Source organism: Phodopus roborovskii, unplaced genomic scaffold (genome assembly GCF_943737965.1).
Source record: "Phodopus roborovskii unplaced genomic scaffold, PHOROB, whole genome shotgun sequence".
NCBI classification, from domain to species: Eukaryota; Metazoa; Chordata; class Mammalia; order Rodentia; family Cricetidae; genus Phodopus; species Phodopus roborovskii.
This window is the reverse complement of record NW_026126433.1, coordinates 53,833,799-53,860,400: the sequence shown is the minus strand read 5'-3', so window position 1 is coordinate 53,860,400 and position 26,602 is coordinate 53,833,799. Positions and strand designations below refer to the sequence as shown.

General features: G+C 43.7%; 1 protein-coding gene across 1 annotated transcript in view; it reads left to right on the top strand.

Moving 5' to 3' along the window:
* Positions 1–26,602, top strand: part of Iars2 (isoleucyl-tRNA synthetase 2, mitochondrial) — a 39,831-nt gene that overhangs the window by 10,975 nt on the left and 2,254 nt on the right. The window contains exons 9-21 of the mRNA XM_051186514.1: positions 3–172; positions 1,417–1,507; positions 2,362–2,513; positions 3,900–4,060; positions 13,256–13,358; positions 13,963–14,056; positions 17,097–17,205; positions 18,203–18,305; positions 19,257–19,382; positions 19,924–20,055; positions 24,154–24,260; positions 25,073–25,218; positions 25,886–26,076. Coding sequence (XP_051042471.1) covers positions 3–172; positions 1,417–1,507; positions 2,362–2,513; positions 3,900–4,060; positions 13,256–13,358; positions 13,963–14,056; positions 17,097–17,205; positions 18,203–18,305; positions 19,257–19,382; positions 19,924–20,055; positions 24,154–24,260; positions 25,073–25,218; positions 25,886–26,076 — 1,685 coding nt within the window. The remainder of the gene's footprint in view (positions 1–2; positions 173–1,416; positions 1,508–2,361; positions 2,514–3,899; positions 4,061–13,255; positions 13,359–13,962; positions 14,057–17,096; positions 17,206–18,202; positions 18,306–19,256; positions 19,383–19,923; positions 20,056–24,153; positions 24,261–25,072; positions 25,219–25,885; positions 26,077–26,602) is intronic.

Here is a 26,602-nt window from a genome sequence, read left to right as displayed (position 1 = left end):
AGGTGTGGATCTAGAAGGTGGCACTTGTAGTCACCCATTAATTCCTGATAAAGCATCTCCTCTCTTACCTGCCGCTCATGTGACCATGGCCAAAGGAACAGGATTGGTTCACACAGCCCCAGCTCACGGTATGGAAGATTACAGCGTAGCATCTCAGCACAACCTCCCTATGGTACTGTTCCTCTTTTTTCTTTTTAACTATTTGCCTTGCAGAAAGAAAATGATTACTCCTAACTAACATCTTTGTTGCTTGGTAATAATTCTTGTCATTGTAATTAAATTGTGAAATGATTAATTACATTTAGGCAACATCCTAAAGCATTATTAATCCACATTAATTAAGAAAGTTCTCAGAATTAGCACAAAATCCGAACAATTAGACTTGAAGAATATACAGTATTACATGAAGGTACGTTAAAAAGACACACAGGCCATGTTTAATTGTGTGCCATTTTATTGCACTTTGGAGATGTGCATTTTTTACTATTAAAAGTTTGGCCAAACTTGTGTTGAGCAAGCTCAGCACAATTCTTACTTATTTTACATGTGTGAAATAGATTTTTTTTTTTTTTTTTTTTTTTTTTGCCTGCATGTGTGTCTGTGTACCATGTGTGTGCCTGGTACCCTTGGATGCCAGAAGAGGGCATTGGATTCCTTGGAGCTGAAGTTATAGATGATTGTGAGCTGCCAGATGGGCCAGCACCATTTTTCTAAGCTCAGATGACCCTTAACAGTTTTAGCAAAAAAAGGGTTTTGTAATTGAGGTAGGTACATTTTCCAAAACACACTGCTTATGTACCTTAGTAGCCTATAGTGAGGCCTAGGCCCAATTTTTATTTGTACTAGGAGGCTGAATTGTTAATATAGTTGATGCAGTTGGCTCTGCTTGCCCATTGCTTTCTTGACATTCACATGTTTTCTACAGTGGTCTTGAAACAAACGAGGGTACTTGGGCCAGGTTTGAGTCACTTAGGTACATTGCTTTCACACCCCAAACAATGGCAAGTAGATGTCATTAAGCAATTAGAAGGATGGTTGGACTTTGTCCTTCCCAAACTCCTAAGCTTATTTACACACTTTACTTAGCAACTTTTTTCATTTGGTTAAGGAGGGCGCAGGCAAAGAGCAGTATACTTGGCCAGTGATCTGTACATGAAGAGATGGGTTAAAAGTGTTTTAGAATACTTGTACTTTCCAATATTAAATTTTAGGTATGTGCTTTAGTGATACATTTTGTCTTTGGTGGTTTAAATATGTAAAATTCAGGAATCTCTATTGACTAAGGAAGAAAAACCCAGATTTTAGTAGAGAACAGGTAGACTCTGTAATGGGATACTTTAAATATGTTGTTTTAACATAGATTGCTATAAGGTAAAGTGTCTTGATGCTTTAACTGTTCAAAATGGTCCATTGTAGGACTGTTTAGTGGATGAAGATGGGCTGTTCACTGATGCTGCAGGCCCTGAACTTGAGAAAAAGGCTGTACTTGAAGAGGGAACAGATGTGGGTAGGTGTCATCTGTTGATCGCCCAGTATGTTTCTGGAATGTACTAACAGCAGGACCCCTCACCTGTTCAGTCAGACCCCACACTTCTAGCCAGATGGAACCTCATTTGGTTAGCCACATGGTTCACAGTGCAGCTTAGGGCCTACTGTGTTTTGTTTCAGATCTGTTCTAATTGTCTATGCAAATATAGACAGTCACTAAGTAACAGTTTTTGGTGGGGGATGTTACAGAGATGTCAGCATACTGCTTTTGTGAAGGGTAGAAATCAAGCTTGAGTAGATGCTGCCTGTGAATCAGACATTCCCTGCTCTTTCAGTAAGTTCTGCAAATAGCTGATTGTAAGGAGTAGGGTTTTTCCTCCCACCGCTGGTCTGGTCCTGCTGCCGCGCCAGCCCCAATTAACACACTGAGACTCTGTATGTGATATAATTCTGTTGGCCAGATACTAGTTTCTGTCTTTAGTATTAACCCATTTCTGTTAATCTATGTATTTCCACGTGGTCTCCTCTTACTGGAGAGCCGGCTGGCGTCCTGCTCTCTCCAGACTCTCCATGTTGACTCCTCCTTACTACTTCCTCTTTCCTCCTTGTCTCCTAGTCCCACCTATCTTGCTTTCCTATTGGCCAACAGTGTTTTATTCATTAACCAGTATGAGAAACATATTTACAGAATGATATCTCCCATCAGCTGATCAGGTGGAGGCCTTCAGTCTTGAATTGTCCTTCTGTGTTCATGGCTGTCTGACTCAAGTGTGTGGTGCTGGTGTCTCTGCCCCTTCCACTTTGGTTGGCACCTGTACCCAGAGGCCTCAAGCGCAATACTTGTAAGCTTTGTCTGATGGAAATTGTTTTAAGTTATAAAGATGCTCCGGACTGCAAAGCATTTGTTGAAAGAAGAGAAAGTGGTGCACAGCTATCCCTCTGACTGGAGAACTAAGAAACCTGTGGTGATTCGGGCCAGCAAGCAATGGTTTATCAACATCACAGATATCAAGGCTACAGCTAAGGTAGGAAAGGCCTCCTGCTCTGAGGGTTGGGCTGGCCATTCCCTTAGTAAAATGGTGTGTGTGTGTTGTGGGAGGTTGGCATGGGGGATTTCATAAGAGATTTATTTATTATGAATTATTTTCCTAAATTTGTTTTTTTTCCCCCTAAATTTGTGAATTTGTGTACTTTTAGACATTAAAAGATCCTATACTTGATTCCTTCATTACTACATGTGTAAAAGTAATGTTTAAAGGTTTTAAGTGACTCATCTGGTCATTCTGTCCAGTGTCTTAAAAGTTGCATAGGCTGAAGGCAGAACTTGGTTAGCAGTTGTGTAACCTCCTAACACCTCAGTTCTGTCACTAATGCCTGCCGAAGCGAGCAAGTCAGTGTCCATAGCCATGTCTGCCACTCTCCCACATGGTATACATTTATTGAAATTTTTGTGTCCTCTGTTGCCTTAAAATTAAGGCTGTTAAGAAGGAAGCAAAACAAAATTCTGATTAATTTAAAAATTTGGTGTGGGGCTAGAGATGACACAGTGAGTTAGATCACTTGCTACTCTTGCAGAGAGCCTGGGTTTGGTGCCCAGCCCCCACTCCAGGCTTCTCACGCCTGCCTATAACTCTAGCTCAGGTTCCCAAACCCTCATCTGGGCTCTGCAGGCATTGCATGCACATGCACAAATGCCCATGCACACAAACACACACAATATTTTTTAATGTTGCTATGAATTAACTAATTTTATAATTGGTGTTGCAGGTTTTAAGCTCTTTTATTTAATACACATGGCCATGTATGTTTTTACATGCATTGATGCATATTATGAAAGCAGCTGGTTCTCTTGAATGAAAAGTTCAAGTGTACATTCAGTAACCAGGCTGAATACACAGATAATTTCCCTTAGCAGCTTGCAGCTGAAGTACTGGTGTCACTAGCCAGTCCATTTGTTGGCTTGATGATTAGAGTCCTTGTCCTTTTACACTTGTATAAAGTGGGCATGTGACATGTAGTGTTGATTTTTGTTTTATCTTTTATTTCCATAAGTGATGTCTTTGTTGTTGTTGTTGTTGTTTGCTTATTTGTATGCTGCCAGTCATTCACACACTATGTAGGCCAGGCTAGCCTCAAAATTGTGGCAGGCCTCCTGTCTTAGCCTCCTAAGTGCAGGGGTTCTAGTCCATATGTTAGTCCATATGTCCAGCTGTCTGCTCTTGACAGTGGTGAAATCTGTGTCTGTTACCACACTTTGAAGTCTTTGCTTTTTTGTTATTTGCTTGCGGTGGGAGTGGGAGGGATGTGAACGGCTGCACACATTCAGAATGAAGAACTGTATTAGGAAAAGTCAGGACAGTTTTTAAAAATTGGTTCTGCTGCCACTTGACCTGATGATGAATGAATTGCAGGAATTGTTAAAAACAGTGAAGTTTATTCCTGGAGCGGCGCTGAATAGCATGATTGACATGCTGGACAGGCGGCCATACTGGTGTATATCAAGGCAAAGAGCTTGGGGTGTCCCAATCCCTGTGTTTCATCATAAGACAAAAGATGAATATTTGATCAACAGGTAATTCTTTTCTGTTGTTTATTGTTTACATTTTCTTGGACAAATAGTGTATGCCATTAAGAATTCCTTGTTAGTGTTCATTCACTCTGGTTCTGAGATGGCCTCTGACTATGAAGTCCAGACTGACTTCAAATGCATGGCTACAAGTAATTGTGCTTCCTCTGCCTTCTAAATAGCTTATCTCTTTCTGTCTCATCATGTAGCACTGGCTGATCTGGTACAGTCTCAAGCTTATAGTAGTTGTCCTGCCTCCCCTTCCCTGGTGCTGGAATTGTAGGCATGTTTCTCCTCCCCTGGAATGGTCATATTGTTGCTGAACAGAGGGATTCAGTAGTCAGGACGACTGGGGCCTGGGACAGGATTATAAATTAAGGCCAAGAGTAGGAAGTCTACCGAAAGGAGATCGAGAAGAAACGGAACTAGGCAGTCAGCAGGCGATGTTCTCTCTGTTTCAATGAACTGATGAGGTAGTTTCTATGCTGTTCTAGCTGTCAGCAAGTTGCTGTTTTGCTCTTTCTCTCCTCCATACCCCACCCCCACCCCTGTGTATGTGTGTGTGTGTGTGAGAGTGAGTGAGTGTGTAAGAGAGAGTGTGTATGTGTGCTGGAGTTAAGTCTGAGTCTCCACACCCAGCTACTTGTTGCTGTTTTAACAGAGGTGGAAAGGGTAATATTAACCATTTCTATTAGGAATCTCTCTAGGTTTTCATTTTCTTAGAATGCTTTGGCTTAATTTTAATTTGGTTAATGAGACTTTACTAAATTATGCTATAGCATCGGTGACATTGCCTGTGTTTGTTTCATTAGTTGAGGATCTAGTGGGGAGTTTGAGGGACAGAGGCTGTAAGCATAGGCTGGGCAGCCCTTGCTTGGGACTCCTTGGCATTGTAGATGGTCTGTTTTTGTGGTTATTATGATTGTATGTCCTTAACAGTACCTTACTAAATGCATGTATTGTAGACGTTTTAAACTATGTTGATTTAAGTTGCTTTTTTAAAATTAATTTTTATTTAAATTAAAAACAATCTTATTTTACATACCAATCCCAATCCCAGTTTCCTCTCCTTCCCATTCTCCCATTCCCCCATCCTCTCCCTATCCCACCCACCCACCCACTCCCCAGGGAGAGTGAGGTCTCCTATGGAGGATCATCAAAGTCTGTCACTCATTTGGGGCAGGACCTTGGCCCTCCTCCGTGTACCTAGGCTGACAACATCCCTACATAGGGAATGGACTCCCAAAGCCCATTTGTGCACTGGGATAAATACTGGTTCCACTGCCCAAACCCCCCCCCCCCCAAGCTGGCACCCACCCAGGGAGCCTGGTTTGGTCCTATGCTGGTTCCCTAGCTGTCAGACTGAGGTCCGTGAGCTCCCTCTTGCTCAGGTCAGCTGTTTCTGTGGGTTTCCCCAGCATGGTCTTGACCCCTTTGCTCATCACTCCTCCCTCTTTATGACTCCATTCTAGGAGTTCGGCTTAAATTGCTTTTTAAAAAGTCATTTGTGATCATGTAAGGGATAGGCTTGTTGCTGTTTTAAATACTTTTGTGCTGGGAATTGTATCAAGGCCCTGCACATGCTACAGCTGAGGTACGCTAAGCCCTGACAATTTGATTTTTACTTTTTATGATAGGGAAGCTTTTAGTGTCTTTCGTCTGCATGCACTTTTTGACTTTGTTCTCATGCCCTGTGGAACTTGGTTCAAAGAGAACAAGAGCATCTGCCTTGGACAGATGCAGGACAGTTTGCTCAATGGCTTCCCTCACAGAGGAGGTAGCATTTCTGCTGAACGTGAGGAAGAGTGTTCTGCAGGAGTTGAGATGGGCAGTACATAAGACACATACATGGGAACCACACTGGCTTCAGGGGGTGTGGGAGGGCAAACACTTCATTAAGGACTGGCTGGGACAGACTGGAAGGAATCTTAAATAACATACTAAGGATTTTAAACTCCTAAGTGGACAACAGAAGTATTTCAGGATAAGCAACTAGAGGCTGGATTGTAAGACTGTTTGATCACTGTTAAAGGTTCACATTACCTTGACTCTGCTAGAGTATCATTGCTATGTGATTCTTATAGAATTTAAAGTCTGGTCAGTTATTTTCCACTACTGTTTATGTGTATCTGTGGAGAAGGAAAGTGATTACACTTGAGATAAATTTGTACAAGTAACTTAAAACCAGTGTTGTCTCTCAGTCCTCAATTGTTAGAATGCAAGACTTTTAGGGCATTGCCTTGAAGTGACTGAGGTGGGATGAATATATATTATTAAAATTAAAAGGTAGAACAAGTTTGTTTTTGTTTGGATGAGGGGGGACTGATTGAATCTAGCCCTCTCAGATGTTATACATACCCTGTACCACTGAGCTGTATCTCAGACTTCAGCAAACTGGTGGAACTGACTGTTATTTTAAAAGTAAAAATGTAGCTAGATTGAGCCATCAGCGAGTTAAATGAAATAGATGTGAGCTTTGTCAGACACAGAGACACATCCACACTGGTTTCATGTCCATTTTATTTTGTCAACAATGATCTATAGAACTGCTTGAAGGGTGTCAGATGATTTCTGGTTTTTATGTAGCAGAGACATACAGAATATTGGCCTACAGAATGACAGACATACTCAGCCATACAGTCTGTCAATTCATAGGTCATTTTCCTGTACACCAGTTCACGATGAGAACTTTCAATGTCTTCCATGGTTGGGTCCTTCTGGTGACAAAGCACTTGAATTTTAAGACATTTATATTCTTAATTATTTGTTAGAAAACTTAATGAAGGTTATCAGTTTTTTTTTTTTAATCAAATGAGATCAAGAATCCAGAAATTTCTGTCCTTCCTTCCCAACATCTGTAGCAGGTTGGTGGCCGTCAAAAGTAACAGCATCTCCACTGGAAGTCAGTCCACAGTCCACATGGAGTTGCTGTTACATGCGATGACTCCATGACATTTGTTGGAGGATTCCTTTTGTTCTAAAACATGTAGTTAGTGTGTATGGTTCTGGGGACTGAAACTGGAGTTTGGTACATGCCAGGCAAGCACTCTACAATATAGAGCTACACCCTCAGCCCTCTGCCACCTCCTGGTGTGTGTGTAGGTGATGGGAGTGGTGGCAGTTTGATCTAGCCTGTACCTTGCAGTCCTGCCTCAGCTTTCTGAGAGCTGGGACTTAGGGTGAGCAGTACCATGCCTGGCTCCCCTGCTTCTTTGACAAAAGTCTTCACATTACCTCTAAACATTATTGTTTTGCAAAAGAAAACCTTGGTTTATTCATGTTCTAAGTAAGTTTAAAGACTGGATTTGACCTCTGACATGTTAATTCATTTATAGTTTATGCTTGCTTCTTTTTCTCAAGACTAGTTCTACTTTTGGCATTAATATCATTGGTCTTTTTCTGAATCTGTACTATAATCCCTGTATTATTTAGGTGGAAATCTATTCCCTGGTTAGTAAAAAGTGTTTTTAATCTAAAAGGGATAAAGGATAGAATTTAGAAACATTGGCCACCTAGAGAAGACAAGAAACGGTTTATGGAGTTTCTTATTTCAGGTGTGTGTTGTCACCCAACACTGTTGACTTAGGCAACTTGGAGCCAACGTGTGGAAAGCTGTAGACTTTAGTTAAGTAAAGAAAGCATTCTAAATCACTTCCTGCTGCCGTTCCAGCTCAATATAGGACTGAATAGGAAACAGGCTCTTCTCTCTGAAGCTCCATCGTGTTTTAGTCACATTTAGTAAACAGACAGGAACACTTAATCTCTTACCTCACTCTTCCATGAACTTCCAGCAGGGATCTTGTCTTGTCCTTTTGCTGATGAAGAGAAGACAGAATGAGATGGCAGCAGTGTCTCCTCTTACCTGTAAGCCCCTCCGTGCTGCCTGTTCCCCAGCTAAATACAACCCATGCCACTGAGAGCAGAGCCCAGTGATTGGCTGCTCACACTTCCAGGGTTTTCCCTGATGGAAACTGAAGCAGGAACACGTAATGTGTCAGATAAGGTCTTCGAGTCAAGTACAAAGTTTTATTGTGGTCTGGCTTATTGCTCTGTGAAATACAGCATTAAAATGGAAACAGATTACATAGCGATAAGTGGTTTCACCCACTTTTATCAACACTAATTTATACTGATCTTTAGGTCATAAGTCAACTATGTGTTCAAATATTGGACACTGTTAATAAAATAAAGAGAATTCTTGAGTTTGCAAGGAAAAGTTTAAATCCCACTCCAAAGGACATAATAATATCACAGGGGAATTCTTAAGAAATTCTTTTAAAATATCTGAAATCATGATCTCATTATAAATCATCATGATCTCATTATTCATTGTAAAAAAAATCCACTTCTAAGTATTTGTCATAAAGAAATAAGACTAATGAATTCTGTACAAAGATTTGTTTGTAAAATGTCCAGTTTAGCTGTTTATCAAGGAATGTAATAACCTACAAAAGAGGACAGGATTAGGGGTGTAGCTCAGTGGTAAAGCCTAGCACTCCTGAGGCCATAAGTTCAAATCCCAGCATCACATATATGCACACAGATGAAGAGCACTTATGGAGGAGTGATCACAAAGACTTTTAGGGTGGTAGCTTTGCTCTTCATGGTTGCCTAGGTCCCACTTAATGAAAACCTAGTGACCAGACCCGTCCAGCATCTAGGAAGGGTTTTTTTGCTTTGTTCTTTCGGTGGGAGGTAAATTATCTACCACTGGGCTGCATTCCCACCCCTGGTTTCCTGACACATGGACTGTGTGGCTCAGCCCTGCACAAGCCCAGCGGCCCCTGCAGTCCCAGTCTGTCTCCTGGGTGTTGAGTTGCTGGTGCATGCAAGGTGCGGATGGCACGAGAAACCTGTTGGTGACAGCAGTGCTGTGTGCTTGAACTTCGATGTGTTTAGATGGGAAGGCGTTTGTTAATCTGCTTTTAAAAGTTACATTTGTTTTAAAGTTCAGTTAATTAACTTTTTTAAATGACAAAATTATATACATTTGGTATATATACAGCATGGCCTGTCAGAAAACATAGGTGTGTTGTATTATATACTTGTTTGGTTTCCTATATTCACTTATTCTGGTGTTGATTTTGTTTTGTTTTAAAAAATAGAAGTCATTTGTTTGTTCAGAATCTCAAGACAGTCCTGAACTTATAGCAGGAGGCTTAGCAAGGCATAGTGAATGCTCTTCAGCACGTGGTGTGAAGCTGGGAGTACAGCCTCTCTGGTGAGGGAGCACAGTCCCTGGGAGGGGGGCACAATCCCTCTGCGGGGAGCATAGCCCCTTGGGATAGGGGGAGCACACCTCAGGGAAGCCCGCCTTCTCAGCCAGTATAACACATTGAAAACAGTTTTGTTTCTTTGTTTCATGTTTCTTAGAACCTGGGATAAAGAGCAAAACTGGGCTGTTTTCTTGGTATTATACAGATTAACTCGGCAATTTTTTGGGAAGAAGTGTGTCGGTGTGTATGTATGTATATGTGTATGTATGCATGTGTGTATTTGTGGTCCAGACCGTGCTCATGTGAGGCCAGTGTTCTCCCATTGACCTACACATCTACCTTGACTGTGTAGATGTGTAGTTGCTGCCTGGTCAGTGTCTGGAGCTCATGTTCACCTTGAACTCGATTCTGCTGCTACATCCGCTTGAGTTGCTGAGGTGATAGGTACATACCACTGGGCCATGCTTGAAGCTAGATTTTTTTTAAAGAGAATACTGCACATTGTTTTTCATTGATGAAGATTACATTTGCAGTTGTGCCATTTGTAAAAATAGTACAAAAAACGAATAATAACACTAAGCACACACTCTCTCACTGGACACCAGACCTTGATGTCTAAAATAGGGTCTCCTGATCTTCAGGTGAACTGTGTGTAAAATGCATGAGTGCTTAGCATTTGGGCGGCTGAGGCAGCAGGGTTGTGACACCAGCCTGATCTATATGGTGACCCTGCAAAAAACAAAAAGGAGACAGGTGCTTTGGACAATAACTAAATAAAGCAGGATTGTATTTCTTCTGTTAAAACATGGTTGCATATGTAAGAGAATTATCAATATTTTTACACGAAAATGCTGTAGTTAAAGGAACTTTAGGTTTTATGGTTGACTTAATAAGATGCAGATAGCGGATTCAACATCTGTCTGTTTATAGAGTCAGCAAAGTACTTAGTGTAGCTAAATAAACACTTAAACTATAATTTTTAAGTATTGTTGAGTTATCTGATACTTAAAGAAAAGAAAAACAGTTTATTGAAGTTGAATTTGTTATGAAGTAGCTGTAAGACTTTTTTTTTAAATAAAAAAGATCATAATCTTTTTACAGCTTTTCATAGAGACTGAAGCTCAGAAAACACCACATTTTACTCTTGCAGATAGAGCGTGGTCTTTGGACTCTGCTTGCTCTGTCAGCACACTAATCTCCTGAGACTCACTCCTTCCAGGCTGTCTTCAACCTCAGTTGACAGCCGCCTCTGCCTGGGCAGTCCAAGCCCTGTGCCATTGCTGAGCAGCTCCAGAGAACAGGGTGTGAGTTCAGCTAGAGGCTTGTGTGACAGGGGTGGGACAAAGAAGTGGTAACAGCATAGTTTCAAGGTCTGGTTCCAACTGTTCAGTCCCTTATTTAGACTCGGGATTTATAAAATCAAGACACAAAAGTTAGCTCTCAAGTACTCTCATTTACAGGACTTGAGCGTGCTAGAACCCATGGCCTTCACTTGATAGTGTTGGTCCTGCCTGATTTGTGAAGTTAGTATGAATGTGAACAGTTTACTTTCATTTCTGTTTTATTTTATTTAACAGTTTTCATTGCTTTCCTAAACTTGGCAGTCTAATGGTAACAGAAAAAGAGCAAGTGATACTCATCTCTTGACTTTTTTTAAAAGGGAAGCATGTGTAATTGGTATGAACAGGATACCCACTATCATTATGTATATATTTGAATGTACTTTGCTAGTGCTCTGTGTTCTTCTTTGGAGCATCAAGTTTATTTGGATTTTTCTATTACTGTGTGTTCACATTTTCTTAACTGATAAAGTGTTCTGTGCAAACTATATAAAAGACTAATATATAACTATTATTGTCTTATAACTAGTGATTTATTGCATCAGGCTTTTATGGTGTCATACAGAAAGCTTATCTGCACTGTTAAAGTCCATCTAAAGTGAACGTCTATCCTGGCAATCAAGATTTGTGCCAATTTTAGGTTTTTATATTGATATTATATGTAAATTCCTACACATTTTGGTAACATTATACTTTCAGTCTTTAATAAAATACCACCTTGATTATCTTTTGTTTTTTGAGATAATCTCACTGTGTAGACCCATCTAGCCCTGAACTCACAGATGTCTACCTCTCTCTGCCTCCTCAGTTCTGGAATTACAGCTGGGTGCCCTTTTTAAGATCGGTTTTCTATGTATGTGTGTTTTGCCTGCATGTATATATGTGTACCACATGTGTACCCAGTGCCCACAGAGGCCAGAAGAGGGCATTGAATCCCCTAAAACTGGAAGTACAGTGGTTGTAAAGTGCCTTGTGGTTAGGAACTGAGCTGGGTACTCTTCGAGAGCAGTAAGAGCTCTTAACCCCTGAGCCATCTCTCCAGTTACCACATTAATCTTCTGTGAGGTGTCTCAAAGCTCAGGTTAAACAGCGTATCAGTTTATATTACCTACTTGATTTTGCTTCCTTCACAGTTCGGGCAAATAGAGCATTAACCCGTGAATTAGCAGATGGAGAATCTGGGCGTTTTGCTCTGCACAGTTAATAACATGCTGGTGCAGATTCGGAACTCAGTGCTTTCCTGTTTACACTCTGTCCATTCCCAGTCACTGTCCCTGTTCACACTCTGTCCATTCCCAGTAACTATGGTGGATCTGTAGTCAATTGCGTCAATGAAATGTGGTGAGGAGGATGGTTCAAATTACAGTACTATGTGTATTTTAATCTTTACCTAAAGACATGGAAGCTGAAGAGATAGTATGTGGTTAAGAGCGCTTAGCATTCCTGCATAGGATCAGGGTGTGATCACAGTGTCCACATCAGGCGACTTTCCACTGCCTCTAACTCCAGCTCATGTGGTATCAGTGCCTGCTGGCTTCTAAGAGCATCTACACAAATGAACACACGAATGCATAAACAATCATAAGTCTTAAATACTAATATAGGGACATGATTTGATAATTGACATAAAATTAACTATTCAAATTTACCTCAAAGAGTCAGTCTGAATTCTTACATGCATATTAAATACATATTAAAATGACAAGTGTTGCTGTAGACATTGCATTTATAGGTCAGTATCAAGTCTCTGTGATGTGCTGTTATTTGTATTTTCCAAATGAGAACACTGAAGTCAGGGAGCCCAGTGCTTCTTGGTGAATTGGTAATTAAGTCACCCTTCACTGTACCCAGAGCTGTGGGATCCATGCTGCTGCCTGTTGTGTGTGACTAACCAGAGCAACTGCAAGAGGCCCTGGTGTCAGCAGGAAGGAAGTGTCACAGTGAAGGCTGGCGCTGTGGCCAGCTCAAGAAGACGCTGAGCTCCAAGCCTGCCTCAGCTACATAGCTAGATAGTCTCAAAAAAACCAGGCTAGGTTGTAGCTCAGAGCTGGAGCTTGTGAGGCCCTGAATGTGATCCCTAGCATTACATAACAGCGTGTCTCCTTCCACTAGGGGAAATCCTGTCTGTTTTCTCACCTGTTGTAACATCTGTAGCACCCGGGATCTTAAGGTGCAGGAGCTGCTCAGTTGTGTTTGGCCAAACCGGTTGGGTTGTCTCTCAAGTCTTGGCCATATGAGCAAGGGAGTCTCCCTGTGGGCTTCCTTTTATGCTGGGGCATGGACTCAGTCATGGGTAAAGGGGCCCTTGCAGGTTTCTGAGCAGGAGTTTTGTGTGAGCAAGGGAGAACCTGGTGTCACATAACTAGTGTGTAAGGCTAGACTGAGAGCCAGGTGGAAACTGACTTGATGCGCCAGCCTGATTTGCTGAAGTGAGGGCAGAGGTACTTGGGTAGGAAATAAATGGACTGAAATAGGGAGGCGAGGAGACATTTTTCTTCCCGTTTAGGATTGTATATGCTCAGGATGATTTTATTTGTACTGAGCAAGCGATTTAAGATCCTACTGAATTAGTGGACCAATAAGTGACAAACAGTTGTCACTCATCATGATGAAACATTTCTGATCCCACGTCTTTTTCCCAACAGCCAAACCATCGAGCATATTACGAAGCTAGTAGAGCAGCATGGCAGCGATGTCTGGTGGAGCCTCCCCCCTGAGCAGCTTCTCCCGGAGGATGTGGTAGCTCAGGTAAATTGCCCTTGGTGAAAATGTGAGCGACTCTTGGAGGTAAAAGGATTTTCAGTGACTGTGCCGGAAAGCGTGTGAGTTTGCCTTCCAGAATTAGAGGCAGAGGCAGATGCAGTTTAGAAGTGAACAGTTTTACTGGCAGTCAAAGCGTAGTTTGTAGCACAGCAGTGATACTTGGGGTATTTGTATGTAACCTCACCTGGCCCTGGTTGTCCTGCCTGTCTTTGGATGACTAAGCAGATGTGCCACAAGAGAAATCCCTCCTGTTGATGCAGCAGGGCTGTGTGTGCTCTGATAGAGCTCACCCTATGATGTTCTCTGTCTAAGAGACAGGGAAAAAGTGCTTGTCACTGTGCCTGTAGCAGTGTCTTCATGTGCCATTCACTTTCCATTCTGCAGCAGGGGGTTATATTCAGCTGTGAAGTGCATTTTAATGTTTATTTTAAAAGTGTGAATTTAATGGTTGTATTTCACTTTCTTAAAACGGCGTACATGTGACCTCAGAGGACAGCTCTGGAGATTGCTCTCCTTCTTTCTGCCTTTGCCTGGGTTTCAGGAATCATTTGGGTTCCATGAAGCATTTCCTCTTCTGCTGTGTCCGTAGGCTGGTGGTCCTGATGCTTTGGAATATGTGCCAGGGCAGGATATTTTGGACATCTGGTTTGACAGTGGAACATCGTGGTTTTGTGTTCTTCCAGGTAATTTTCTATGATTTTAACTTTATATTTGTGTGTGTGTGTGTGTGTGTGTGTGTGTGTGTGTGTGTGTGTGTGTGTGTGTGTGTCTGTCTGTGTGTCTGTGTGTCTGTCTGTCTGTCTGTCTGACTGTAAGATGGTATGTGATGTGAGTGCAAGTGCTCATGGAGGTGAGAACATACTGAATCCCCTGAAGCTGGAGTTTCAGGCAGTTCTTAGCCACCCAATGTGGGTGCTGTGAAATGAACTCTAGTCCTCTGCTCTAGTTCTCTGGGAAGCAGAGGACTACCACTGACTACCCACATCATCCAGCTGGCTCGTCTTTCAGGGAATTCCTAAAGTTAGATTCTGTTTGTTTTCAAGATAGGGTTTTCCTGTGTAGCTTTGGAGCCTGTCCTGGAACTACTTTTGCAGACCAGGCTGGCCTCGAACTCATAGAGACCAGCCAGCATCTCCCTCCCTCTTGCTGGAGGTGTCTGCAGCACAAGGCCAGTTACCCTAGCTTAGTTCCTGGAGCCCGTGCAAAGGTAGAAGGAGAGTGCTGTCCTTTGAGGTCACATGAACACCGTGCATGCACAGTGAGACAATACAACAGTGAGCAAAACAACAATAATAGCACAGTTTTGAAAGTACAGAAATGTTACTTAGGTCTTGGAACACAAAAGTTGTGTGGGTTATTGTTTGTCTTTATTTGGGAGAGTCTTGTGTTGTAGTCTGTAGTCAGTGTTATATTGCTGTGAAAAATAAAACACTATGACTAAGGTAACTTAGGAAAAAAGCATTTAATTAGGGCTGGCTTACCGTTTCAGAGATTTGGTCCATTATGATCATAGCAGGAAGCTTGGCAGCATGCAGGCAGATGCTGCAGCAATAGCTGTAGTTAGATCCTGATCCATAGGCTGAGAGAATCCATGCCTGACATGGGCTTTAAACCCTCAAAGCCCACCCCCAGTGACACAATTCCTCCAACAAGGCTATATCACCTAATCCTTCCTGTCTTGCTCCATTCCCTGGTGACAAAGCATTCAAACAGATGAGCTTGTGGGGGTCTTTCTCATCCAGACACCACAGTATGCTGCAGTTCAGATCTGGGAGGCCCGGGACAGCTTTAGTCCAGTGATTTCCCAGCATAATAATTTTTTCCCCAAGGTGAAATTTTGTTTAGAACTATATTAGTTAAGATTAGAATGGAAACTCTTAGCCAGCTTGGTGGTCTGTGCCTGTAATCCCAGCACTTGAGAGGTAGAGACAGGAGGATCATGAATTTGAGTACAGCCTGAGCTACATAGGATACCCTAGCTCTAAAAAATCCTCAAAAGAGTTGTTTTTGTTTTTGTTTTATTTTATCTGCCTTCCACCCCCTTCACCAGCAGTTTCTTCTCTGGCCTACTTGGCAACCCCAAGGCACCCAGTTTGGGAGTCATTGTCATAACGTGACTACATTATTTCTCACAAGGGATCAAGTTAGAGCCAGGACAAAGAGGTCACCTAGCTAATGGTGTCAGAATGCATGTGTGGCCCTCTCCTTCCAGTTCTGTTCTGCTGTCCTCTGTGTACCTTCCTAAATATCTAGCTATGTAGACAACTCATACTCCAGGTTAGGTAAGTTTGACTCATTGGATGAAGATAGCAAGGAGAGCATTGTCAAGAATCAAAGGGGGCAGGAGGCAGCTGTATGCAGATGTGTTAGAGGAAAACCCTGGAGGATCCCCAGGAGTTAGACATAGAATAGAGGAAACTTGTCAGCACAGGGAGCTTAGACTCTGAGCAGCTTCCTGTCCCACCAGCCAGTTCCCAATAACCACTCAGAGACTTATTAATTATAAATGCTCAGTCGATAGTTGAGGCTTGTCTCTTAAATTAACCCATTTCTGTTAATCTGTGCGCCGCCCCAGGCTCATTTACCTCATCAATGAACTTCCCATGCTGCTTCATCTGCATCTGGCTCACAACTCTGGAGACTCTGCCCTTCTTCCCAGCATTCTTTCTGCCCCAAAATCCTGCCTAGCTGCTGGCCAATCAGCTTTTTATTATCAGTGAGAGCAATGTGTCCTCACAGTGTATAGAAAGATTACTCCACAGCAGGGCTCAGTCCCTCATACTACACCAAGGGCCAGATGTGACCATAGGGACTTTCTGCTTTCTAGAGCAAGGGGTTGGGGACAGTAGCTCCTCTGTGCAGCTGGACGTTAAAGAATGACCATTCACATGGAGTAAGTGTGATTTGAGGCCTCACTGTGGGGAGTGTGATGTAGGGGCCTCACATTCACGTGGAGTATGATCCAAGGCCTCACTATAAGGAGTGTGGTGTAGGGACCTCTCACTCACATGGGTAAGTGATGTAAGGGCTTAGCAGGTGAATGCAAATGCTTCATTTGCATAGGCAAATGGAAAGTCAAATCTTTATATAAATCTTTATATAAATTCATGAGTATCCACTAAGATGTATGCTGGCTTACTAGATGTTAGTTTATATTACTTTTTGATATTTTTCCTAATTATGTTTCCCTGGACACATTTGAGTCTGTATTGCAGGGTTAGGTGTTTTGGTTCTTGTACATTTGTAGATTGATTAGGCGAGCAGCACTACTTGTGGTGGTCAGCAGGAAAAAGCCTAGCCTTGAATGGCTGAGCCATCTCTCCAGCCCTGCTGGCAAATTTGGGACAGCCTCCTCAGTCTCAGGACCGAGTGTGCCATGTGCAAAGTGGTACCAGTGGTGACAGACAACACTCATTCACTGCTGTCCTCTCCAGAAAAGCTACTGACTCTCATCATTGTTCTTAATGCTGGACATGGTTTTGGTGACCAGAGACAGTAAAGGCAATAGTCCTGCTGGGCTTTGGGCAGAACATGCACACTAGACAAGCTCTCTTCCACAACTGTCGCCAGCCTCCAGAGTGTGGATGTCTGATCACATGGGCTTGACTGCGGCAAAGCATGGCAGCCACAGAAAACGGTCACTTGGTTACCTCAGCCATCCAACACACACTTGGCTTTATTTCTTGTTCTAATTAACTTCATTTTGGTGTTAATATATTTCAGGCACTGAACAGAGAGCGGACTTGTACCTGGAAGGGAAGGACCAACTCGGGGGCTGGTTCCAGTCTTCCTTATTAACAAGGGCGGCCACAAGGACAAAAGCACCTTTCCGGTAAGTGCTCACTCTGCAAAGTGAAGCTGCTTTGACGATCCTCTGAGTGCCTGCTGGGTGTGCCACACAGGCTGGAGTCAGATATGTACAGGCCAGCCATCGGCAAGCTGTAGCACTGCCCTTCCTGGCTCTGGCATAGATAGGGTGGTCCTTGAATCAGTGTTGTCCCAAAGAGGTGCAGCAAGGTTGAAGGACAGAGTCTGTTGTGTTAGGTACAGTTTATAAGAGTTTCCTCTGGTATAGTCATGGCGGCACATGGTGTAATCCAACCACTCTGGAGGTGGAGATGAGAGGGTATCAAGATGATGGTCAGCTTGGGCTGTGTGCAGACTCTGTCCCGAAAAAGAACAACAGAAAGCAAACAGAATTAACACAAGAAGCAAAGAAAAGGGAAGAGACACAGCAGGGAGGCAGGTGTCTGTCACTGTGGAGCAGGTTGCACCTCCTAGAAGATAAGACAGCCTGGAGTGGAGTAGCTGGGCAAACTGTAGGACCGCATCTCCAGTGGTAGAGAGATCAGCAAGAGTGCAGGGAAGGACAGTGTGGGCTGCTTAGGGTAGCCTGAGCTCGGCTCCCGCTGTGGGGTCCACAGTGACTAAGGAACTGAACCCTGCTAAGGTGAGTGTAGACCGTTGCTCCTCCATGTGCCATGTAGCAGGGTTCATTCAGGAAGACTGTTACACGGTAGCCTGAGGGTTTGCTCATAGCCCACCCTCAGACAGTTAGCCATTGACCATGTCTGTGTCACTGTTACTCTGAAGTGGTCGTGTTGAAGTTAGTTTTAAGGAGGTGGTCTGCACTGCTCTTTGTTCAGCAGAGGCCGGAACATGCTCTGATGTACAGAAAATGGAACACCTATTTTGCTATGTTTAAGTGGAGGATGCCCTGCTTGATGGCCCTGATACATGAGTGCTGAGAAACGACCCTCACCTATACTCTGTCAAGATGAATCTAATGACAAAGTAACCCTCATACTGAAGCCACTCATCTTTCTTAGGACAGTGGTGGTTCATGGATTTACACTCGGAGAAAAAGGAGAAAAGATGTCCAAGTCCCTCGGGAATGTCATTAATCCTGAAACTCTCATCAATGGAGGAAAAGTAGGTGTCTGACACTCATTTTCATTTTGTCGTCAGGCTCTTAGATTAGCAATCCACGTCTTCAACAGTTACCTCAGTGTGAACAAACACAAGACTGTCTCTGGTAGGCACAGGCTGTGCTAGGGATGGTGGCAAGCTACTCAGGAGGCAGAGAAATGAAGATTCCGGGAGCCCAGGAATTCAGGGAACATCTGGGCCAAGAATAGCAGATGGTTTACTATAATGTCTTAAACTTAAACTTGAGTGTGTGCATGTGTTTAGAGACCTGAAGCTGTCGGGTTTATTACACAAAACTAGTTTTATAATTAAATGGAAACATGGGAGGAAAAAAATTGCTAGTTCTGAGTGCACATTACTATATTCTTAGGAGTACGAATGGCCATCAGATCTGGGGAGAGAAGTCAATGGTGTCTTGCCTTGTCTCTTTCACACCTTGTAGTCACTGGGTTGCTAGGAGATAAGGAAGGGAAAACAGCCCTGCACTCCCCACACTGGGCCATCCTGCAGCCCTTGTGTGCCTGACCCAGAAATCCTCGGCAATGGGACGAGCCTGGGTTGTCCTGTCTGTGTCTTGGACAGGACTGTCTCACTCGCCTTTCCAGATACAGCCTGCTTTGTGGTGGCTTTGCCTGTGTTTAGCTTCCATGCTCAAACAGCCTGTTTTTACAGTCTCCAATTTCTGAGGGGGAACTTATCTGAAGCCTTTGTTTCTCTAATTAAATATATTATTTCACAAACTCCTCTTGAAGATCAAACTTACAAAGGAAAACATCTCAAAAGTGCTTATCAGATAGCCACATCACTGTGTACTATAGAAAGGCCATAGTGTTCAGATTGCCACCAGTGCACTGCACTGAAAGCCAGTCTTTATTAACAGCGTTGGAGCCCCTTTGCTAATATGGGAAGCGGGGTGGGGAAGGAGATTCTTATGTGTTGTCTTTCAACGAAAAGGATCCGAGCAAAGAGCCTCCCTATGGAGCTGATGCCCTGCGCTGGTGGATAGCCGAATCCAACGTCTTCACTGAAGTGACCATTGGCCCCTCTGCACTCAGTGCTGCTAGAGATGACATCAGCAAGGTCAGACATTCTTGTTGAAAGTTTGAGGCATACATGAAAGCAAACTACATGTGACCAGTTTTAGTTAATTTGTTTAAGAATAATCACACTAAGGAAAGGTACATGTCTTTAAATCTGATTAATGTATAGACCATTTGAGAGTAAACACATAAGCAAACCAGGCTAGGGAAAGGTGGTTTGTCCTGAAGAGAGTTAATGAAAAACTCATCTAGTGGTTGTTTCTTTATAAAATTGGGTGGCAGGATGAGAGTTGAGTTGTGCCTCTGCAATCTTATTTAGGAATAATAGGATTTAAAAAATCTTATTAATAACAGAACTTGAGCCAGGTGGTGGTGACCACACCTTTAATCTCAGCACCAGGATAGCCAGTGCTACACAGAGAAACTCTGTCTTAAAAAACAAAAACAAACAAACAAACAAAAAAAAAAGTAAAAGAAAATAATGGAACTTGGGAAGAAAAAAAAAAGGTTATAAAGTAACTGGTGACTTGAAAAATCTCATGACTCCTCTTTAACTGTGTACTTTCTCTTACTGTGGCTAGCTAAGAAACACACTCCGCTTTCTCTTGGGAAATGTGGCTGGGTTTAACCCAGAGACAGATTCTGTTCCTGTTGAAAACATGTACGTCATAGACCAGTATATGCTGCACTTAATTCAGGATTTTGCGACAAAGGTCAGTATACAACAGCAGGTTTTGACAAATAGCAACATTAGCACCTATTCCGTAACTTTTAGTGGATGGCCCTTGCTAGAAATCACACCTAGTGCTCCCCAGAAAGTGCACTGCTGTGTTCCACACAGTTTGGAGTGACTGTGGGAATGAAGTGTTTTCATATCTTTGCTGAATTATTGCTTTTTATTTTTTTACATTTAATTAGTGTGTGTGCACTGGAATTCATGTGTTGAGGTCAGAGGACAACTTATGGGAGTTGGTCCTTCTACTCTGTTTGTCCCAGAGATCCAACTTTGGCTGTCACCCTTGATAGTAGGCCCCTTTATCTGCTGAGCCATCTCATCGTCCCTTCGCTAGCCTCTCAGGACTTCCTTGCAGGTATGACTCTGTCATACATCACCTGGCCTCAGTGCAAGCCTCCATGGCCCAGTAACTCTTACATTTTGTGTGCCTGCAAAACCAGCAGCACAAAGACGAGCCACATCCTTGGTCAGGTTCTACTGTCAACTCAGGGTGTCTTCTGTCCTCCTTTTTTGTTCTTTTCAAGACAGGGTTTCTGTGTGTAGCTCTGGCTGTCCTGGAACTCACTGTGTAGACCAGGCTGGCCTTGAACTCACAGAGATCCGCCTGCCTCAGCCTCCCAAGTGCTAGGACTAAAGGTGTGCCCCACCATCACCCGACTGTTCTGCCAGAGCTGTAGCTGCTTTGTGTGTTTTTTTTTTTTTGGGGAGAACCTAAGAAGACACTTCCCCCCACGGTTGGATTTTGAATAGGGAACCCTTCAGTGGATGCCTCACCTCTGGCTCTCACTCAAATGCAGTTATGCATTCATACATTGAAGCCTTCAGTGACTGTGGTTGAGATTTCAGGAAACCTTTCCTACTGTCCCCGTAAAGGACACCAGTTTTCCCTTTAGTGGCTCTAGTCTTTAACAGTTACAGCTGCTGTGCTCTCTGCATCTGCTGGGTATGCATTTTGAATCTCACTTAGGTGCTTTTCCTCACCAACCACACATTTTTCAGACCTTTGTGCTCTCTGTCATAGAGGTGACTAACAATTGCAGACAGTTAACATTGCACAGCATGGATGCTACACTGTCTTTATGTTTCCTCTCCCAGACAACTTACTGCATTATTTTTAAATTTAGCCTCACTCAAGTTACCAGGGCAGGGGCTGGAGAGACAGCTCAGCAGTTAAGAGCCCTGGCTGCTTTTCCAGAGGACCTGGATTTGATTCCCAGTGCCCATGTGGTAGCTCACAGCCATTTGTAGCTACAGTTCCAAGGGACCCCACCCCCATTTCTACCTTCTGCAGGCACCCAGGTGGTACATAGAGGTAATACAGGCAAATAAAGTAAATTTAGTAACATGAACTGGCCTGTGGCCAGTCCCCAGCAGAGCCCCTTCTGAACTCTCGTGAGTTGGGTCTCCATTGCCCTCATCTTTCTTGCCACCTTCCAGACTCCCAGCACAAGAAGGACCCATTGAGCGTCCTACCTTCCCAAGCCCACACCCTTGCCTCTTCCCCATCCCTCCACAAACACTTCCGGCGGCCTCTGAATCAGAGCATATTTATCCAGCAACCCCCTCCCACCTGCCAGAGTTCCCTATTAGTTACTTTTCTTTTCTGACAACCCCCAGAAAAAGCAACATAAGAGTTTATTTTGGATTTATTTATTTGGCTTGGCGCTCTCTCTCTCTCTCTCTCTCTCCCTCTCCCTCTCTCCCCCCCTCTCTCTCTCTCTGTGTGTGTGTGTGTGTGTGTGTGTGTGTGTGTGTCTGTGTCTGTCTGTGTCACAGTGCGCACATGGCTGTCCTCCAAGAACAGTTCTTTCATCCTCCATGTGAGTCCCAGAGGTCGGATTCAGGTTGTGGGGCCTGGTGGCAGGTGCCATTGCCTGCTGAGCCTCCCGGAAGTTTGACTTAGAATTTAATGAGAGGTACAGAGTGTTGTGGCTGGGGATGGACGGTGACACTGTGTCTCCAGTCAGGAGATTAACGCTGGTGCTTCACCCACTTCTCCTTTTCTCCTTTGCATGTGTCCCCTGGCCCCTGCCCGAGACCCTACTATCCATGTTCAGGTGCGGGTCTTCCCTCTCTGGAAACACTGTCATGGCCATGTCCATATATCATCTGCATGGTGGTTCTAAACCCTGTCCAGTTGACAGTCAAGGTGAACCTCACATGTATGAGACATAATCTGTTTTCCCAAAACTGGACATGTCTTGTTCAGGGTACCCTATGTCAGAAGCATACATGCAGATTTCACTGAAAACATGGATGAGGGCAGAAGTGAGGGAACACAATGAATGCCCAGCACCTTCCTTTCTTGGCTCTCTTAACAATGATTTGATATGGGCTGGTGAGGCTGATGAAGGCATTGACCCCAAAGCCTGATGACTTAAGTTTGATCCTCAGAACTCACCATGGAGAGAACCGACTCTCAGAAGAACCCCTCCCCCAAATCTGAGACAGAGTCATGCTGTGTAGCTATGGCTGGCCTGTAACTTGCTATGTAGACTAGACTGGATTTGAACTCAGATCCCCCTGCCTCTGCCTGAGTGCTGGGATTAAAGGCATATGCCACCACACCAGACCTAAAAAAAAGATTTAAAAAAAAAAAAAAAAAAAAAAAAAAACTTAAAAGTGTGATTCCATTACTTAAAGCTTACAGGTGGCGGGGGGAGGGGGGTAGCTTGGTATTAGAGAGCAGCTTGATGTTGGAGAGCTTCTCTAGCATACACAAAGGTCCTGAACAGGCCAGGGGTAGGGAGGATGGTCTGGTTGTTGAAGAGGTTGCTGTGCAGGCATGGGGGCCCCAAGTTTGAGTTCTATAGCCCAGATCACATTTAAAGTCAGGTGTGTAGGAGCTTGTGAGTCTGGGGTTGGGCATTGAAGATAGGTATATCTTGTGGCTCATCAGTCAGCCAGAGAGCATACCTGAGGTCCAGACCAAGGAGAGACCCTGTTTAAAAAGTACAAGGCATATGGTTCCTGTCTCAAGCTTGACCTCTGGCCTCTACCCACACATGCACCTACACATACATGAACATGCATACTTACACAAAACAAGCAATTAAACATACACCCTTCTTTCCTTGGTATATGTTTGTTGTCATTTCTAAAGTAGAGTAGTGATTATTTTGAGTAGTTATGTCTCTAGAGTTGTAATTTTTTAAAAAGCAGCATGCAAGAGAAAGATGGCATGGGACAGCTGGGTGGAGGGGTTTTTATTGGGGGAAAGTGGGGAGGGGAGAAAAGGGAAACTGGGGACAGGAATGGGAGAGGGAGGGAGGTGGACAGAGCCCTTTGAAAAGGAACATAGTGAATGTGCACAGGTGGTGCTCTCTCTTAATGGCTGTAGTTGAGGATATATCCTGTCAGAACCCTAGGGGCAGGCCAGTGCAGATGCCTGAATACTTACACCTAGAATGATGTGCTCTGCCATTCTAGTATTGCCTGTCTTGGATGTATGTTTTTGTCATATGCATGATATGTATATTTAAGTGTGTATGTGCACATGTGCGCGCACTGACACGTGTGTATGTGAAGCACAAGGCTGATCGTGTTCTTTCATCTCATCCTTTGAGGCAGGTTCTCACAATAAAACCAGATCAAATCAAACGGGCAGGTAAGATGGCTCAGCAGGTAAGGTTGCTTGCTGCCAAGCCAGGTGGCCTGAGTTTAATCCCTGGGACTCACACAGTGGGATAGAGCAACTGTAGATTGTCCTCTGATCTCCACATGCCATCTGTGGCCCATACACACATGCCCCACCCCTAAATAACAAGTTTGTAAAACCAATAAGAAAAGTGAACCAATATATTTAAAATTTGAAGGGCAAGTTTTATAAAAGGAAAAGAAACCCCAGAGCTCACACCCATGACACCATGTTGACGCTGGATTACTGGCATTGCAGAAGGGCCACCGTGGCCACACAGCATTTAAGTCTGATTTTCATGCCTATCCTGTACAGCAAGCGTGGGGGCTGAGCCTGCTCCTCTGAGATGCTAGGGAAAGGGCTTGCTTCACCGGTGACGATACTTCTCTTTCCGTTGCTCATTCCAGCTTCTGAATTCTTCCTGTCTTTGTTCTCTAGGTTACTGATTCATACAAACAGTATGATTTTGGGAAAGTTATCAGGCTGCTAAAAGCATTCTATACCAGAGAACTCTCCAGCTTCTACTTCAGCATTGTCAAGGACAGGTAAGTGTGACTAAGCACACAGTCCCCAGCAGCATCAAAGATGCCAAGGTGGGCAGCTGGGCTGTATTTACACCTGGGACCTGGGGTCAAGCCTCACTTGGGCCCTGCCACTTACTAGCTTCATGTTTGGGGTCTACTTAATGTGCAATCTCAGTGTGTAATGTGCAATCTCAGTGTGTCTGAAAAATGAAGAGGGCAATACCCATCCTTCTAGTCTCAGCACCTAGGAAGCAGGGGCAGGATATTCTCCACATTGGAGACCAGTCTGGTCTGTAGAGTTCCACATCAGGCCAGCCAGGCTACACAGTGAGACCCTGTATCAAAACCTACTGCAGCTCATGTGCTTGGTTCCCATTTACAGGGAGTCACAGCTGCTGTCCTTGTGGGCAGACCCAGGACTAGACAGGCAGCTCTGTAATAGCACTGGCTTTTACAATGTTCCCATGAGCAGACAAAGAGGGAGCGGGCATGATGATGAGTCTGGCATGGGCTGTCAACCCCAGCCTGTCACACGGCAGGCACCTCAGCAGCTTTAGCATAGGGGTTAAAATGCATTCTTTTCCTGAAAACCCTAATGGGGTGGGATTCATTTAAATGCTGACAGTTCCTTTATTGGTTGTGTGCAGACAGTAATCTAGACCATTGTCCACCTTAAAGCCAGAGCTGGGCAAACATGAAGAAACAGGTACATTCTGAGAGAGTAAAATGGGGGTAGAAGTGGTTCAGAACCAGCATGGAGTAAGTGTGCTGTCAGCACTGGATGTGCCTAGGCTGGGGCAGTGTGTCAGCTACTGAGCAAGCTGCTCTTCCAGGCTGTACTGTGAAAGTGAGAAGGATCCCAAACGGCGCTCCTGTCAGACTGCATTGGCAGAGATTTTAGATGTGCTTGTGCGTTCCTTTGCCCCAATTCTCCCTCACTTGGCAGAAGAGGTGTTCCAGCATATCCCCTATGTCAAAGGTAAGGACAGCTGCACTCTGCATGGGAAGGGTCTGGGCAGGGGCAACTGGGCTTTATACGTGTCATATAGTGTCACTGTGATATGTGACTTCTTAAGGAGTCAGCTGTCTCTGTGCCTTTGGAGATGTATTAAGCACTTGACAGTATTGAGAAATTACTTTTGCTTAAATGTGTTTATAGTGTTCCAAAATGTATTTATAGCTTTTTAAGTTTTTTGTTTGTTTGTGTTTTGAGATAGGTTTTCTCTTTGTAGCTCTGGTTGTCCTGGAACTCAATTTGTAGACTACATTGGCCTTGAACTCAGAGCCTGTGTCTGAGGGATTAAAGTTGTGAGCCACCCCTGCCCAGCTGTATTTTAAGCTGTATTCAGGCAAAATATGGTGCTCTGTAGTGAACACTTTTATGTAGGTTTTTTTCCTCCTGATTTTATTTCCATAGAAAACTAGAACTTAAGGGGGTGGTGGGTGGTCACTCATAACCTCATAGTCAAAAGGAACAACTATTAATGTTTGTGTTTCATTTTGAGTCTTGTGTTTGTGATGTGACCCTTTCACTTGGGGATCCTGTGAACAGCACACCTGAATTTCACATCCTATGTAACACATCCTCGTCTCTCGTGAGTGCTGTCTAGACTATGTATAACTCGGTTCACTTTCCTGTATTTTAGAACCCAAGAGTGTTTTTCGCACTGGCTGGATTAATACAAGTTCTATCTGGAAGAAGCCAGGACTGGAGGAGGCAGTGGAAAGCGCATGTGCCATGCGAGATTCCTTTCTTGGTAGCATCCCTGGCAGAAATGCTGCTGAGTATGAGGTTATCATTGTGATTGAACCGGGGCTACTGTTTGAGATCATGGAGGTATGCCTAACGGATGGTGTTACCTGGAATCACTGCCTTCTGAACTGGTCAGAGCTTTTAAGCTTTACCTGAAATATTTTTATTCTCAAGTGTTTAAGACTGTGTAGTAATTTAGAAACTAGAATTTCAGTCTTGCAACATTGAACTTGTCACTGATTGTTCCCTGCTCTGAACTTGTGACACATGCAGGGGGCTATTTAGGTGAGTGTTGGACATACTTGGCAGTAGTGTCAGATTACATAAAAAACCAGAGCTTTACACTAAAGGTCTTTGAAAATTGTTCATCTGGATCATGTTCCAAAAATGAGTTCTGGATGAGCAGTGGTGGCGCCTGTCTGCCTTTAACCCCAGCACTCTGTCACTGCCATTTCAGGAGGCCCAACACCCTCCTCTGGCCCTAGGTCTGCATGTAGTATAGCAAACACTCATGCACATGGCACACCTTAAGTCTTTAAAAATAAAAGGAACCATCTTATTTTGGTTGGTAAATTCAATTTAAAGATTTGAGACTTGAAGTCACTAGAAC